The 18,656-nt window shown below is 41.2% G+C and overlaps 1 protein-coding gene across 1 annotated transcript in view; it reads left to right on the top strand.

Annotated features, from left to right (window-relative positions):
- C7 (complement C7) overlaps positions 1-18,656 on the top strand; it is a 59,641-nt gene that overhangs the window by 27,616 nt on the left and 13,369 nt on the right. The window contains exons 10-15 of the mRNA XM_082622354.1: positions 525-691; positions 2,555-2,783; positions 5,344-5,515; positions 9,453-9,540; positions 11,716-11,848; positions 16,165-16,356. Of these exons, the coding sequence (XP_082478480.1) occupies positions 525-691; positions 2,555-2,783; positions 5,344-5,515; positions 9,453-9,540; positions 11,716-11,848; positions 16,165-16,356 (981 nt within the window). The remainder of the gene's footprint in view (positions 1-524; positions 692-2,554; positions 2,784-5,343; positions 5,516-9,452; positions 9,541-11,715; positions 11,849-16,164; positions 16,357-18,656) is intronic.

The raw sequence follows: 18,656 nt of genomic DNA, 5'->3' as shown, positions 1-18,656 counted from the left end.
TTTTTCTTTTCTCTCTTAATAGATACTATTTTTTAGAGTAGTTTTAGATCCACAAAACAATTGAGCAAAAAGTACAGAGAATCCCTATATCCCCGCTGTCCCTGCGGGCACAGCCTCCTCCATTATCAGCATCCAGGCTTTAGTGGTCCATTTGTTACAACTGATGAACCTACATTGACACATAATAATCATCCAAAGTCCATAGTTTACATGAGGGTTCACTCTTGTGCATTCTGTGGGTTTGGAGAAATGCATAATGACATGTATCCATTATAGTACACAGAGCAATTTCACTGCCCTAAAAGTCTTCTAAAGATCCTAAAAATCCACTAAAAATACTAAAAATACCTCCTGCCCCACTTCCTGGCAACCACAGGTATTTTTACTCTCTCCATAGTTTTGTCTTTTCCAGAATGTCATACAGTTGAATGGGTTGTGTTACTTCATTGACTTTGAATTTCATATTCTCATTCTCATTTCATTTGTGCATCCAGACTTATTTTGTTTGATTTCTCCTTGAGTAGTAACTCAGGGCAATGTGTTACGAGGGGTCCCATTTGTCAGAGGGGGACGTCCTGGCCTTGTGTCTGGCCTTAGTTACCTGGAACTGGACAATCCTGCTGGAAACAAATGGAGATATTCTCGCTGGGCAGGATCTGTGACTGAACTTCCCCAAATCATAAAACAAAAGGTATGTGACACTCTGTTGAAAGCACCAGAAAGCAGTCATATTTGTTTGCACTGGGAAAATGAGATTAAATTAAGGTGGTTAAACAGAGAAGGCTGTAATTAGCGTTTTCTGTATCCCAGTTATGTTTTGTATAGTAAAATGAATGCATACATAATAGGAAACAAGTTTCATTATCTTGTATGTCCATATTTCAGTTGTAAAGGTTAAATGTCTTGTAAATCCCAAGAGAAATTAATGCTAAAATTTCCATTTCAAGCTTTTGACCTAAATTTGATTATGTTTTCCTTGGTCCCTGATTCAGAGGATTTATAGATTCTTGCAAGAGGAAGGCATTTAGGGGCTTGTCTAGTGTTACATTTGTCAGATCACCTTTCTTCCTGTGGCCATGGCTTGTAGGCTCCTGGTCATGCAAATTAGTTCTAAAAAGATAGAATCAATTTGGCTGGCAGAATTTTAGGATGTTTTATTGGCACAGTCAGTTCTTTTATAACACAACATATGTGTTCCTAAAAATCAGAGGGCTAGGCAAAATTGCACAATAAAGATCACAGGGCTTATGGGAAAAAAGGTGTTAGGAACACAACACTAAAAAACTTTTGTGACACTCATTAAAAAAAAAAAAGAGAGGCACCAATAAAAACAGTAGCAGTGTTATACATGTTAAATTGTTAAGGAATGCACGGACTACAATAAAGGTGGCACATTACCTAGAAGAGGATCTGAAGCTTGCTGGGTGATAGGAGGGTTACAGATTGTGAATTATTGTGAAGTGGCAGAAGGAGCGCTATCAGAAATGACAGTCGTAACACCATTTGTGGTTGGTGTGGCTTATTATACAGGTGGTGAACTAGATGGGTGTTTGAGATGTGTGCTTGTGTGTGAGTGTTTTGTGTATTCTTATGCAGCTTGGTTCAGTTGTGTGCAGTTTTCTGTGTTCACCCCGTGTTTCTTATGGACAAAATTGTACATAAGAAAACACAAAATTTGTGATATACTCATTTTATTTTTTAATATCTCAATCTCAATGGAACAAATTCACATTTTCAAAACACATGTTATAGCAGAAGTGATTCTATAATCTATTCCCTGCCACAGGAGTCAGGCAGTGTCCCAGGTCCAACCTGACTTTTTTTTTTTTTTTTTTTTGGCGGTACACGGGCCTCTCACTGTTGTGGCCTCTCCCGTTGTGGAGCACAGGCTCCGGACGCGCAGGCTCAGCAGCCATGGCTCACGGGCCCAGCCGCTCCGCGGCATGTGGGATCTTCCCAGACCGGGACACGAACCTGTGTCCCCTGCATCGGCAGGCGGACTCTCAACCACTGCGCCACCAGGGAAGCCCCATCTCTGGTCTTGAAGTTGCTCTGCATTAGAACTATCCAACACAGAGCGATAATGCCTACCTGTTTTAAATTTCTTCAGGGAGAGAGAATCATAGTCTCCATTAGAGAGATATGTTAAGTATCTCAGAGTCAGGATATTTAATCTCAAATTTAATTGCATTTGCTTCTTTACTGTAATTTAAGTGCATTTCCTTTTCTTCTATCCTCTGCAGGGGTGGAAATGTGTTGTCTTTAAAATAATCTTTCAGTAATTAGAAAATGAACATCCTGTTGGTTTTAAAAAATTTTATGTATGCACACAAAATACAAAAAATATTCCCTCCCTATCTGTTTCTAATTTTCCCTAGGTTTGTCTTGTAAAGGTAGTGAATTGCTTTCTCTTTTTATTTGAACAAGAAATAGTTGGAATTAAGATAAGAGTGGCTTTTGATTTTGTTTTAGTGGAGATTGAGCCAAAATGCTGAAAGGAAAACATTCTCACCCAAAACCCTGATTACTGACCGTGATGTCTTTATCTGTGTAGCTGACGCCTTTGTATGAGCTGGTAAAGGAAGTACCCTGTGCCTCTGTGAAAAGGCTATACCTGAAACGGGCCATTGAGGAATATCTCGATGAATTTGACCCCTGTCATTGCCGACCTTGTCAAAATGGTGGCATGGCCACTGTTAAGGGGACCCAGTGTCAGTGCCATTGCAAACCATACACGTTTGGTGTGGCGTGTGAACAAGGAGCCCTCGTAGGGGATCAAGCAGGTCAGTGTGCTGCATTCTCTCAAGTTATGCTGGACACAATGAAAAGGGAATTACCCTTTCCCTCTGGCCTCTGAGATTGTGCTTCCTCATGTATGGAGAAGGGGAAGCCTCATAGGGCTTTGGATTTGTCTCTCCCTCCCTATTCCACCTCTGGGTTGTAGCTACTGAGGTCGGGCCCTGTGCTATCTCTCTATTTTCCCATCTGAACTAACAGAACTGCCTTCTACTCTCCACTCTCCATTAGAACAGATTTATGCCTGAAACACCTTCCATCCTTCCATAGTCATCTCAGTAAGGTTTTGTCATAACTTAGGTCTACAGAGCTTGTGTCTGCACTGACTAACCTTTCTGGTGGCAAGCTCTTGGAAACACCTCTATTTCTATTTTGTGTTATGTTCCACCAGTCAATCATTCACAAATATTTGTTGAACATTGGCTGTGTGCTCAACAGTGCATTTGGTGTTTAAGTATTTAGTATGTGAAATTCACTTTATAAGTAGGCAAAGTATGAGATGATTTGTGTATATTTATTTTTATAGTCATTTGTGTGTCTCTCTCCTCTAGAAAGCTTACTTCTTAAATTCGGAACTGTTTGATTCCTGTCTTTATTCCCACAGCCTGACATAGTGCTTGATTCATAAAGTCACTTAATAAGTGTTTGATAAATGAATAAGTACATGACTAAACCACGGTTGCTTATAGACAAGCATCAAGAAAGCATCCTTGCCTCCAAATGTCTCCCCAAGTGGCCTGTCCTGGTAAACTAAAATGCCACCACTGCGATTCATTCCTTTGAGGCTTAGATTTACAGCTATTTGATAAAATGGTAGCTCCCCCTGCTGGTGAGGAGTGGAGTAGCAATCATAATACCTCAAGCTCTTACTACCTACTATTAACATACTCAGGGGACTATATTATTAACTCGATTTCTAATTGTGGAAGAAAGGGTAAGGAAGATCATGGGAAAAATTATACAAATTATTTTAGTTTTTTTGTGTGTGATACTGAGGAGTGGCTGTGGAGGGAGTGGAGGGAAGAGGGATGTAGGTCACACAGTAGAAATAACTAAGGAGCAGTAAACACACCCATCTATTATCAGAAGTAATGCTTTGGGGGAATAGTTCCTGAGATCAGTTTCTAACTAGGAAAGCAAAGCTCTTAGAATATGCTTCAAATTCTCTCTAACGTCCTCCAAGGAATATGATGGGAAAAATACTAAAAACTGTGAGCTGTGAACCAGCCCTGAGGTAGAAGGTGGCCAGAGCGAGTTGAGGAGGTACCTGTAGATTGAAGAAGGGTGCTGACAGGAGGTAGAAGCATTTTTCCTACTTACATATTTCCTCATCTTGTGCAGCACCAGCCCTGGGGTTGGCAGCCTAGAGTACCCAGTAGACCAGGGGTCCCCAACCCCCGGGCCATGGACCGGTACCGGTCCATGGCCTGTTAGGAACCGGGCTGCACAGCAGGAGGTGAGCGGTGGGTGAGTGAGCAAATCTTCATCTGTATTTACAGCCGCTCCCCATCGCTCTCATTACCGCCTGAGCTCCACCTCCTGTCAGATCAGCAGCGGCATTAGATTCTTATAGGAGTGCAAACCCTACTGTGAACTGCGCATGTGAGGGATCTAGGTTGCGAGCTCCTTATGAGAATCTAACGCCTGATGATCTGAGGGGGAGCTGAGGCGGTGATGCTAGCACTGGGGAGCGGCTGCAAATACAGGTTATCATCAGCAGAGAGGTTCGACTGCACAGAGACCATAATCAATCAATTGCTTGTACACTCAGATCAAAACCCTATCAGTGAGTGGCAAGTGAAAACAAGCTCAGGGCTCCCACTGACTCTGCATTATGGTGAGTTGTATAATTATTTCATTATATATTACAATGTAATAATAATAGAAATAAAGTGCACAATAAATGTGATGCTCTTGAATCATTCCAAAACCGTCCCCTCCTCCCCAGTCCGTGGAAACATTGTCTTCTATGAAACCGGTCCCTGGCGCCAAAAAGGTTGGGGACCGCTGCAATAGACTATGCTCTTCTCATGCCCAATCACTGCTTTAACATTAGGAACATATTTGCCTTACTAAGAGACTGTGGGGTGATAAAAAGAGCCTGCACTCAGCCATAAGACCAGGTTACAGTCCGGATGTGGCTCTTGCCCACCAGTACAGCATTGCGTGTATCATTTAACCGCTTTGTCTTGGATTCCACAGCTGTCAAATGAGAATGTTAACAGACCTCTTGGCCACCTCCATTCGTTCTTGTGAGAAGTAAATGAATGGTAAAATGCATGTGAAAGTGCTTTGAAACCGTTGTAAAATAATAAACAAATTTAAGGTAGTATTGCAAGAAGTTCGTTAATGCAGCCTTAATACGGACGATCCTAGTCAGTGTGCAGAGACAGTCTGGCCACTGTGGAGACCTCAGAGAACAGAGTGAAGGTAATAGACCCCAGATCGTCCCCTCCCCCAATAACCACATAGTAGGAAGCTTAGCTCACTGAACTCTGAAATCCTCCTCTCCAAGTACTCTCTGAACAATATCTCTCTTATTTACAGGAGGGGTTGATGGAGGGTGGAGCTGCTGGTCCTCTTGGGGCCTCTGTGTTCAAGGGAAGAAAACAAGGAGACGAGAATGCAATAACCCACCTCCCAGTGAGGGTGGGAAATCCTGCATTGGAGAAACGTCAGAAACCAGACAATGCGAAGACCAGGAGTTGGAGCATTTGCGGTAATAGAGCCAGACCTCCTGGCAGTTATGTAAAACTCAGTGCCCTCTGCAGTAAGCACAGAATACACGATTGCTGCTATTGAAAGATTTAAACCTTAAATGGTGATTTTTATCAGGGAGTGCTTTGCTCTTAACATTGGGGTCAGTTGAAGGAGAGAGGCATATTGTGGCCAATTTACACTTGTGTGCTTCAAGTTTTCCTGACGCAGGTGTTATAAAAGGCTGGGGAACTGGAAGGCAGTCTGGCTCAGTGGATGCGAGCAGTAGCTTTGGCATCAGGCAGATCTGCCACCTACTTGCTCTGTGAACTTGGGCAAGTTAGGATAAAAATAGTAGATACAATGATAATAGGATATTGCCTGAGGTTAAGAATATAAAGTGATTTGTACTGTGCCTGGCATATAGTAGGCATTCACTAATAGTTGCATTATTTTTCAGATATACCACTCCCTCTTATTTATTTACTTTGGACTAAGCGTGAAGCATACATTTGAGACAGCTAACATCTTCACTGATTAGCCCAGGTGTCTGATACCAACTTCCTGTTTGCCAGGACCTTGAAAAAGCTATCTTCAAAAATGCTTCATTGGGGCTTCCCTGGTGGTGCAGTGGTTGAGAGTCCGCCTGCCGATGCAGGGGACGCGGGTTCGTGCCCCGGTCTGGGAAGATCCCGCATGCCGCGGAGCAGCTGGGCCCGTGAGCCATGGCTGCTGGGCCTGTGCGTCCGGAGCCTGTGCTCCGCGACAGGAGAGGCCACAGCAGTGAGAGGCCCGCCCGCGTACCGCAAAAAAAAAAGAAAAGCTTCATTGGGCTTCCCTGGTGGCGCAGTGGTTGAGAGTCCGCCTGCCAATGCAGGGGACACGGGTTTGTGCCTCAGTCCGGGAAGATCCCACATGCCGTGGAGCGGCTGGGCCCGTGAGCCATGGCCGCTGAGCCTGCGTGTCCGGAGCCTGTGCTCTGCAACGGGAGAGAGAAGCCCGCGTTCCGCAAAAAAAAAAAAAAAAAAGCTTCATTGCTGGACTTCCCTGGTGGTCCAGGGGTGAATCCGCCTTCCAATACAGGGGATTGCGGGTTCGATCCCTGGTCGGCAACTAAGATCCCACATGCCACAGGGCAACTAAGACCCGACGCAGCCAAAAATCAATCAATTAATCAATTAATATTAAAAAAAAAAAAGCTTCGTTGCTGAATCATGCCCCTGGGTTAGAGTTGTTTATGCCACACACCACTCTTTAATACTGTCCTTATTAACCTTTACTGATCAGGTATTGGCAAAAATTCTAGAAAGATAATTTGAAGGTCATGTGAGTTGAGGAAACGTGTAAGATACTTGGGTGTCTGGTATTAGCATAGGGAGGTGAGATGCCTTATTCCTGGGTCTTGGGTGCCTCATAATCCAACAGTAACCAATATCTCTTGGCTGAGGAAGCTGGAAAACATATGGGATTCTGGTAGGAGGGACCAGAGAAGCTCATCAAGATTAGGAGCCTGGGGCTTCCCTGGTGGCGCAGTGGTTGAGAGTCCACCTGCTGATGCAGGGGACACGGCTTCGTGCCCCGGTCCAGGAAGATCCCACATGCTGCGGAGTGGCTGGGCCCGTGAGCCATGGCCGCTGATCCTGCACGTCCGGAGCCTGTGCTCCGCAACGGGAGAGGCCACAACAGTGAGAGGCCCGCGTACCGCAAAAAAAAAAAAAAAAAAAAAAAAAAAAGATTAGGAGCCTGACCACTGGAGACGAGTGAGGACAAGCCCTGCACACATCCTGATCTTGTCAGAAACCCCACCCTTGGACTGTTGTTATAAACCCCTCATCACATCCTCTGGGAGGGGGGACACATAGTTTTTCAAGGCAGGAGCCCGCTGTGTCCTCCTTTGCCTGGCAAAGTAAAAAAGCTATCTTTTTCTACTTCACCCAAAACTCTGTCTCTGGGATTTGGTTTGGCATTGGTGTACAGAGATGCTGAGATTTTGGCATCATAATCATGGTAACAATGACATCTATCATTAAACAATGATTTTCAGCAGTGCCTCTGAGGTCACTCTACACCAGTATTATCTCCACTCCAGAAACACGAAATTTGAGGGGAAGCCTTACAAATAGCCTGTGAATGTTGCCGCCTTCTGAGCTGAGTTCCTTACATTCTTGCCACACACTGAAGAAATTCAGAGATGTGAAGTATAAGCATAATTTTCCTTTCTGTACTAAGGAAGAAGAGGATATTTCCTCTCCTCTGAGCACCAAGAAGAGTGAGAATTCTCTCAGTGCTTCCCTTAGGAGGCTCCTGTCCATCCAGCTTTATGTCTACAGGCCGAGGAAATATGCCCACGGAGGGAGAGGTCTCCTCAGAGACCCTCATCTTCCCAGAGATCTGTGCCCTTGAAGGCAACATTCTCCTCCTACCAGAATCTCATATGTTTGCCAGCTTCCTCAGCCAAGAAGTATTGGTTATTGTTGGATTATGAGGTACCCAAGACCCAGGAATAAGGCATCTCACCTCTCTATGCTGATACCAGACACCCAAGCATCTTACACATTTCCTCAACTCACATGACCTTCAAATTATCTTTCTAGAATTTTTGCCAATACCTGATCAGAAAAGATTAATAAGCACAGTATTAAAGAGTGGGGTGTGGCATAAAAAACTCTAACCCAGGGGTATGATTGAGCAATGAAACATTAAAAAAATTTTTTTTAAACATTTATTTTTAATTTTTATTTATTTAATTTATCCTTGTTGCACCAGGTCTTAGTTGCAGCATGCAGGATCTAGTTCCCTGACCAGGGATCAAACCCAAGTCCCCTGCGTTGGAGGGTGAATTCTTTTTTTTTTTGTGGTACGCGGGCCTCTCACTGTTGTGGCCTCTCCCGCTGCGGAGCACAGGCTCCGGACATGCAGGCTCAGCGGCCATGGCTCATGGGCCCAGTCGCTCCGCGGCATGTGGGATCCTCCCGGACCGGGGCACGAACCCGTGTCCCCTGCATCGCAGGAGGACTCTCAACCACTGCGCCACCAGGGAAGCCCGGAGGGTGAATTCTTAACCACTGTCCCATCAGGGAAGTCTCTCTGGTCCCTTTAATCTCGCCTCAGGTGGTTACTTGGATGCTCCTCCCTTGATTAGCAACTGTTCAAATCTGCCCTTTGGAACTCAGGGAAGGTCATGGAGGCTGGAGTCTGGCCTACAAGAAATGGGGAACGAAAAAAGGCCTCTGTGCCTTGGAGCCCCACAGGGCCCTGCTCGGTTTCAATTACTGTGAGCTCCCCTAGAGATTGCCTTGTGAGAGGTGGAAATAGCATGATTTTAGGAGCTTAACTAGACATGAATCCAGCCCTGGTATTTTTTACTCTATAACCTTGGACAAGTTATTCAAACTTCCTGAGCCTTTCTCCACATATCTCATGGGGTTACTGTGAGTGTGAATTGAGCTGAGGCACATTTGTCAAACATCTTTCAAGGTGCGTAGCACATAGTAAGCACTCAGTTAAAAATAGTTATTATTTTGTGTTACCGCTCTCACAGGATCATGAACTCGAATTACCTTATTTTCAATACAGAATTAATTTTGTGTTAAAGGGATTTAAGAACCAAAGAGCAGGAGAAAAAGTGGGTGTGAGACAGGTGACCTCTAGGAATCACATAAAGCATATGTGTTGTCCAATGGCTTTATTTCTTTTTCTTTTCTTTGTTTGTTTTCCATACTACTGATCTGGTAGTTATCTTTTGGAAGCTTGAGTTGATATTTGTGTTTTCTATCATGGGATGTGATCAGGTATTTTATTCTGAGAATGACAAATACATCACATCACAGAGCAGTGTCCACTACTTACTTGATGGAGTCCCTTCAGATGCAAATGAAAAATTCACTGTGCTGTGAAATATTTGTTAAACTGTGGAAAATCCATCATGTTAATTATGTTTTGTTTCCTTTTCCTTTCAGATTGCTTGGACCACATTGTTTTCCTTTGTCTTTGGTTCCAACAGAATTCTGTCCATCACCTCCTGCCTTGAAAGACGGATATGTTCAAGTTGGTTATAAAAGATACTTTTTTCCTTTACATACACTGTTCATTCCAAGTTCTAGCTCTCTACTGATGTCATAATCTATTTCCTCCTTCCATGATGAAACAGTGCTAAAAACATTTTATGTGTGCGTTTTAGTTTAGCAGTGAGGGTTTTAGTTTGTGAGTTTTCTTCTTTGGCCCAAGGTGGTTAGAATTCTTCAGGAGGTAATATATCTCCTGTGGTAAAGGAAATCAATATCGCCACCCAATGAATTAGAAATGTAATCATGCCAGAGGGTAGCTGAACATTTCCATTCTGAACACGAAAGTAGGAATCTATAAGCAAGTTTTTCAGCAAAGAGAACTTACTTGGTTCTTTTCACTGCAAGGAGTCTTTTTAAATTTTTCATAAATACAAGGGTTGGGGTAAAGCATTAGGTTTATTCCAGGGGCCAGGAAGACATTTAGCCAGTGTCTGGCGAGATATGGGTCATTGTATTATACTTTGAGCAATTTTCTTGTTCAGGAAGGAACACAAGTCATCTGCCATTTGTCATTCTGGGAAATTAATATGGCTTTGGGGCCATATTAATTCGTGTGCTCTTCTCACTACTTCTTACGATGAGGTTTTGGCTCCAAACACCAGGAAGTATCTCTTCATGGTACATAGGAGCTATTGTTCATCAGGATTTTCTCAATGCCACCAGCCTTGGTTTCTCTGTAAAGAATTTGCCTCTCAAATGCCAGGCCCTTGAACATATACTCACTGAGTGTTTGCTGAAATTTCCCCAAATGTAGGTACTATTGGGAAATGTGTATGTGTGTGTGTATGGAGAGAGAGAGAAAGTGAACCCAGACTCTCTAACACTCCTATTGTCCCACCACAATCCATGAAGTTCCTGAAGGAAATATGCTTATAGAATGAGGCCAGGCAGACTCATATACTTCAGCAAACCACGAAGCTGCTGTCTTCAACTGTAGTGCATGTGGTGTCCTGTAAGGAGCCGAGGGTTCCAAACGCTGTCCCGTGGACTGGCTACATCATAGGCACCCAGGAAACTTAACAATAGATAGCTGCTTGCCCCTTGTTCTCCTGTTTTTTTTTTTTTCTCATTTTGTAAGTTTAGTGTAGAGCCTGAGAGTTTTTTTTTTTTTTTAATTGTTACTAATGGTTTTGACAGAGATGGCCAGGTTTAGACACTGTTGAGTTAGACTTTCTCATATAGAAGTCCCATCTGCAAGGCAGTGGAAGGTCTAGGGGCTAGAACCAAGGCAGATCAAATATCTTTCCCCATTTTCTTCAAATCACAAAGCCAATCTGGGTGCTCTTTTTCCTACCAACTCTCATGATGGAGCCAGACTGGGCCAGGAGGAGCAAGACTGTGAGAAGAAGGCACCACAGAATTTTGTTCTATTGCCTACAGCAGAGCTGGTCCAGCTCCACACCCTCTCCCAGGCCAGTTTTCTTCCCCATCTTCTTGAGTAGCCGAGAACTAGATGGATAAGGAAAGGAACCAAGAGAGACACCAAACAAGAATGATGACTCCCTCAAGGCTCAGACTTCAGATCCTTCCTTGATTCAGAGTGAAATCTCACCTCCTGGCGTTATAGGCTAATGGCATGTCCTTGAATCTGACTCAGCCTCAGCATCTCTTCCTTTACAGGATGGGGCTGGGGAGGGTAGTGGGTGAAGATCAACATCATGCTTCCCCTGAAAGTCATCAGTGGGAACCTCAAACTTTCATGAACATGTTAATAGGACATTTGAACATTTCTGCCTGTTCATAATGACATTTATTGGGCAGTATTGCCAATGGACAGCCCATAACACCTCACTAGGAAGAGTTGACTGACAAAGACATTTCCAAAATCCGATGCTTTCCTGAAAGTATAATAGAAGTTACTTGAGCAGTGTCCACTAAAGTAATTTTAGTGTAATGCTTGGTTTTGGGGAGCTTTCAATAAATTACAGTACAGTGGCATTAATAGCTTTATTTCAATTAATGGTGGTACCAGTGTTGTTGGCAAGGACTCTACAGGAAAAAATAATTTTACAGACAATTTTCAAAATGAGTTATTTGAATGTAGATTGCCTGATGATTAAAGAAGTCATGATTTATAGGCTGAATATATCTAAAGAAACATTTTGTTAATGCAAAAGAGATATTCTTCCTTTCTCCATCTTTTATTTCTGTTTAGGATGAAGGTGCCATGTTTCCTGTTGGGAAAAACATAGTGTATACTTGCAATGAAGGATACTCTCTTGTTGGAGACCCTGTTGCCAGATGTGGAGAAAATTTACAGTGGCTTGTTGGGAAAATGCATTGTCAGAGTGAGTGGCCTTGATTATAGTATATAATTTAAGATGAAAGAATAGTGTGGAAAGGAATAAATCAGGATAAATAACCGCTTACCATATGCCCATGTCTTGATCTCCTTTTCCTGAAAGGCTTATATAATCCTGTCCAAATTTCAGGAATATCTTGAAAAACCCCTCAGCTTTTTCTAGTTGCTAGTGCTCCTGTTAGGTGAGGCACATTTTATTGCAATTTTAAAGTTTCTGGTGCAAATTAGAATAGGTCAGGGAGCTCAGTTCTGGTAAAGACCATCAGGATATTCTTAAGAGTTTAACTACCAGGAATTTACCACCATCTACTTCCTTAAATGCTTTTGATCCTATTTTGTTTAGATGTAGGCATCTGAGTAAGTGCTTCTGCATGTTGTATCACCCTAACGCTATTTTCTGGTTTCTATCTCAGCTGTATTACAATATAAGATTCTTCAGCAAATGGATAGACAGAGCTACAGGGATGTATTTGTCCTATATCAGTTGGTCTAGGCTATGTAAGGAAAGTCCTAGTGCACACAAGTACATTTTATTCTCTTGAGTACATACATATTAGTAAAAGTTCTGAGTTGTCAGGTATACATACATTTAGAGTTAGTAGATGCTATCAGTCTTCCAAGTGGTTGTACCAATATACATCCCAGACAGAATCTGAGAAGTCAAGATTGCTCTGTATCCTCACCTACACTTGATATTGTCTATCTTAAATTTTTTTTTTAGCTATACTGGTGAGTGTGTAGCAATATCTTATTTTTAATTTGTATTTTTAAATTTGTATTTCTTCAGATGACTAATGATGTTAAGCCTGTTTTCATATATTTATTGGGTATTTGGATACATTTTTGGTGAAGTGGCTGTCTAATCTTTTGGGCACTTTTTCTGTTGGTTTGTTAGTCTTTTTCTTACTGATTTGTAAGGTCTCCTCTTGTTCTCTCTGTTTCTGTCTGTCTTTCTGTCTCTCTGCCCTAGAGTCCTTGGGAAGAAATAAACTATCAATATTGCTGAAATAGAATATAAATATTCCCTAGCTAAGTGTATTAAAGCCAAAATTTAGTTCTTTGAAAAGATTAATAAGATACTTCTGCTTGAAGAGCTTCTTTTTCTTTATTGTGTATCTATCTACTGGTGAAAAGTTGTCCCAGTATTTGTTCATCTAAAACGTTTTTATTTTATCTTTACTTTCGAAGGATAGTTTTACTGGATAAGGAATTCTAAGTTAGCAGTTATTTTCTTTAAAACCTTTAAAGATTTTATTACATTGCCTTCTGACTTCATTGTTTTTTAGTGAGAAGTCAACTTTCAAGTTTATTGTTTCTCCTTTGGAAATCGTATTTTTTTGGTCTGGCTGCTTTTAAGACTTTTTTTTTTTTTTTTTTTTTTTTTCTTTTCCAGAAGCAACTCTACTTTGATGTGCCTAGGTGTGATTTTCTTTGTCTTTGTCCTGGTTGATCTTCAAAGCACTCTTGAACCTATGCTTTAATGTCTTTTGTCAGTTTTAGAAAATTCTTCACCTTTGTCCTCAAATATTGCTCTGGGGCCTCCCTGGTGGCGCAGTGGTTGAGAGTCCGCCTGCCGATGCAGGGGATACGGGTTCGTGCCCCGGTCTGGGAGGATCCCATATGCCGCGGAGCGGCTGGGCCCGTGAGCCATGGCCGCTGGGCCTGCGCATCCGGAGCCTGTGCTCCGCAGCGGGAGAGGCCACAACAGTGAGAGGCCCGCATACCGCAAAAAGAAAAAAAAAAAAAATATTGCTCTGTCTCATTCTTGCTCACTTCTCCTCATGAGACACAAATTATACATTTTTTAGAATGTATATACATATACATATGTGTGTGTGTATATATATATACACATATATACATACATATATATATATATATATTTCTTTGTTTTGTTTTGGTTTTTTTGCCCTGCCCTGTGTCTTGCAGAATCTTAGTTCCCCAACCAGGGATCAAACCCAGGCCTAAGACAGTGAAAGTGCCGAGTCCTAACCACTGGATTGCTAGGGAATTCCCTACATTTCTTCGTTTTACATCAATTTTTCTCTCTGTTTCATTTTAAATATTTTCTATTGATCTATATTCCAGTTTATTAATTCTCTGTACAGTTGTGACAATCTGCTTTCAAGAACTCTACTGAGTTCGTTTTTTTTTTAAATTTATTTATTTTATTTGTTTCTCTTTGGCTGCGTTGGGTCTTCGTTGTTGTGTGCGGGCTTTCTCTAGCTGCAGCAAGCGGGGGCTACTCTTCCTTGAGCGGGCTTCTCATTGTGGTGGCTTCTCTTGTTGCGGAGCATGGGCTCTAGGCATGTGGGTTTCAGTAGTGTGGCACATGGGCTCAGTAGTTGTGGCTCACAGGCTCTAGAGCGCAGGCTCAGTAGTTGTGGTGCACGGGTTTAGTTGCTCCACGGCATGTGGGATCTTCCTGGACCACGGTTCGAGTCCGTGTCCCCTGCATTGGCAGGCGGATTCTTAACCACTGTGCCACCAGGGAAGCCCATCTACTGAGTTCTTAATTTCATTTTCCAATTCTAGATATTCCATTTGTCTACTTTTCTATACTTTCTAATTCTCTGTTGATATTCTCCATCTTCTAATTTCATTTTTCCAACATATTAATCATAGTTATTTCATGGTCCATGTCTGTTAACTCCATCATCTGGATCTGCTGTAGATGTTTCTACTTTATTTTTAATTTTTTTTATTTTTCGGTACGCGGGCCTCTTACTGTTGTGGCCTCTCCCATTGCGGAGCACAGGCTCCGGACGCGCAGGCTCAGCAGCCATGGCTCACGGGCCCAGCCGCTCCGTGGCATGTGGGATCTTCCCAGACCGGGGCACGAACCCGTGTCCCCTGCATCGGCAGGCGGACTCTCAACCACTGGGCCACCAGGGAAGCCCCCCTCTACTGTATTTTTGAATGTTAGATTAGTTTTGGTTGAATGCCAGATTTATATGTAAAAAAAAAAATACATATGGATGATGTTATCTTCCTCTAGAAAAGACTTAGGTTTGTTTCTGGCAAGGACAAGGCTTGTTTATGTCTGGTTTACCTTTATCTTAGGTTGTATCCATTAAGGGATCATAAGGGAAAGTATGGGATTTCTACTGAACCTCCTCCTTTGTAACAGGACTGGACTCTAATTTTTGGTCTCCTAGCCCTGTGAGACTGCTAAAAACTATGCAGCTATTCAGCCTCTGAGTTGCAGCTTTCTCCTTAGTTTAGCAGCCCTTCAGCACATTAAAAAAAAATCCTTTTTTTTCAAATTTACAAATAACCTCAAGAACAAAAGCATTACCAAACGTTGTAATCACTACTTTAGACTTCCCTTTTTCTAGAGTCTTGGGCCTTCAAATTTCCATTAGTCTGATTGTTGTCTGTTGCTCTCAGAAATACTTTTTCTTTTAACTTTGTACAGCCTTTCTATTTGTCTTAGTGGGAGCATTAGTGTGAAACCAGCAAATGTGTCATGGCCAGAAATAAACAAATCTGATGCTAAATTATTAGCTTTTTGAAGGCAGATTATGTGACTAGTGTTTTGTGTCCCTAGTAGCACACAGCATATTTGGCAAAATATAGACAATAAATGCTGATTTTGAATGAATGAATGGATTTTCTGATTAAAATGGTGCAGAAATAAAACAGTACTTTGTAGAATATTGTCCAAAGTCCACTAGAGAGATTGGCAAGATTTTTTTTTTTAATTATGAATTCTGACTCGCTTTCCATGACTATGCATGTTTCTCACTTTTCTCCTTGCTTTTTCAAGCAGAAGATTTGAGCTAATGAATGTAATGGAATAAGAAAAGATAGAACTGGGAAACCAAAAATGATTTAACACTTTTATGGTTGCAAGGTTAAAGGTGGTTCTTTAAAGATTTCATACAGCAAAATATCTAATTGGGTACATGCTAATGCTATGCAAATGAACACAGCTCTTGGGAAATTTCTGGTGGGACTTCACCAGACAAGAAGTAGCAGCTGTAAAAATCTGGTTTTAACAGCAGGCTGGACTTCAGGACTCCAAAACGTTTATTCATTTTAAGTTGTCACATGGCTTTGAGGGCAGGGGTGAGAGAGTGGGAACTGTTTTGGCCTTCAGTCATTCATGTCATTAACATGCCAGGCATGTTGGGATATGTCTTTCAGGGCATCCTAAGAGTGAACTCACCTCTTCCTCCTTGTCCTCTAATTAGAAAAAGCAGAACAAGTGTATCAGCACCATTCAAGGCTGTCACTTTTTTTTTAAAAGATGGTTTAGGAAAGCAGTGACCCTTGTATTCTTCTCTCTTTTCTCTTTAGAAATTGCCTGCGTTCTACCTGCACTGATGGATGGCATACAGAGTCATCCCCACAAACCTTTCTACACCATTGGTGAGAAGGTGACCTTTTCCTGTTCAGGTGGCAGGTCATTAGAAGGTCCTTCGACATTTCTCTGTGGATCCAGCCTTAAGTGGAGCCCTGAGATGAAGAACGCCCAGTGTGTGCAAAAAGGTGAGTGGCTCTTGGGTCTGTCCAAGGACACATACACTCAGGGAATGAGAGTCCTTGCGGCAGTTCCTCAAGGCACTGAACCTCCATAATGGAGTCATTCCCTCCATCCCTGCCCTTCTACAAGAAGGAGGTCAGCTCATAGAGTGGGTAACAGACTTTTTTGCACATGGCACAGATAGACTCACAGAATTCAAGGAAAGGCAAGAATAGCCCTGGTGATTCTGAAATTTTAACTTAAATCCTTCATATCAAAGATTAGCTTTATATTTGTTAAGGTGCCAAGAAAATGAAGAATTTCTAAAAGCTGATTACTGGTTTCCTCCTGATTTTTAAAAATGTACTTTTATGAAGTACAGAGTTGAGATCATAATTTATATAAAATTCTGTATGTTTCATTTTTGGGCTCTTAGAGTTTATTAGCGCTATTGAAATTGAAAATTTAAAAGCACTTACATATAACCCTGCAAAGCAGAGTTATTGAAGGAAAGGTATTGTGGTTTGTGAAGTTGTTCTTATCGGTAGAAATCCAAATATCCAGTATTTTGAACACATGGCAAATTAAAATAGTTTTTTTAAAATTTTTATTAGAGTATAGTTGATTTACAATGTTGTGTTAGTTTCAGGTGTACAGAAAAGTGAATCAGTTATACATATACATATATCCACTCTTTTTTGGATTCTTTTCCCATATAAGCCATCACAGAGTATTGAATAGAGTTCCCGGGGCTGTACAGTAGGTCCTTATTAGTTATCTATCTTATACATAGTAGTGTGTATATGTCAATCCCAATCTCCCAATTTATTCCTCTCCCCCCTTTCCCCCTGATAACCATAAGTTTGTTTTCTACATCTGTGACTCTATTTCTGTTTTGTAAATAAGTCCATTGGTATAAAATGGTCTTTTAAGGAGCTAAGGCAGGAAAATATTTAGAAAGCCAAACTATTTCTTTTAGAGATACTTAAAATGGGATAGATTTGTTTTCAAAATAACCTCCTCTTTCTTTACATTTTTTTTAATAAATGGAAAATATTATGTTTGTAACAACTAAAAACAAGAAAGAAGAAAATCGCACTTGCATTCTATTTTATATGATATTCTTATTTCTTGAGTATATAATTTTTAATTCGATGCTGAAATTTGTCTTCTATGGTGAAGATGAAGTAGTTGATTCCATGAGTAGTAATATTAGGTGAATTAGATCTTCACAATTGAAAAGAGAGCAGGCTGTGACTGATTGTGTTAAATAGATCACAGAGGACAGAATGGGAGGGCTGCGTGTCCAGTGGAATGGCTGTCCTGCCTGTTCTCACACGTTCCGTAGCTGTCAGAGCAGAGACAGCTGCTTTGTTTTCTACATGCACTGAAGTATAACTATGAGTTTATTTGGGATAAAGTAATGGACCTGTACCAATAATGCTAAAATTAAGGAGAACAATGTACAGTTGATGAGGTTGCTCTTTTCTTCCAAATGAGATTATATACTTTATATACTTGTTTTTTTCTGAAATGTCTTTTTCAGTCACTTTATAACACATTTGGTATGAATTTTCTCCCACTCAGTAGCAAATCCTATTAAGGTTTTAATTAAGGATGTTTTTCAGACCTGTGTGTTTTTCCAGAAGACTTAGATAACCATAATAACTATCCCTAAAATAAGCCTATAACAAACCAAAAGTTCCAGGTTTGTCAGCCTCCAGAGTTTTAAAATACCTGATGTACAAGTATTTAGTCTTTTTTATATTGTGGTAAAATATACACAACATACAATTTACCATTTTAACCATTAAAAAATGTGCAATTCAGTAGCATTAAGTACATTCTCATTATTGTTCAACCATCACTGTCATCCGTCTCCAGAGCTCTTCCATCTCCCCAAACTGAAGCTCTGTATCCATTAAACACTAGCCCATTATTTATCCATACCCACATCAGTACTTAGTCTTGATGTGAAGATATTTGATTTTAAAATAGTAAACATACATACTGTAGGTGGGTTCTAAGAGTTTGTTTACTTGGTTAGTCAAGCCATGAAGATAACAAAGCTATATTCTTTTTAAATGCAAAAGTCTTTGGTCTAGGTAATTCTACAAGTGATTTTCCACAAAGAAATTATAATAACTTTTAGAAAATATTTAAATTCTGAAATTCTATCCTTATGAACGGTTAGCAAATAAACTGCTAATAATAATGCAGAAATAATGTACATGTCTTAATCAATGAGCTTCAGTTTTCGTCTATTTAGATCAGACTTTCCCAACCCCAGCACTACTGGAATTTGAGCCCTGATGATTCTTTGTTG

The sequence above is a fragment of the Mesoplodon mirus genome (genome assembly GCF_964341445.2).
Source record: "Mesoplodon mirus genome assembly, chromosome: 5".
NCBI classification, from domain to species: domain Eukaryota; kingdom Metazoa; phylum Chordata; class Mammalia; order Artiodactyla; family Ziphiidae; genus Mesoplodon; species Mesoplodon mirus.
The sequence above is the reverse complement of the archived record's forward strand: the minus strand, read 5'-3'. Positions and strand labels throughout refer to the sequence as shown.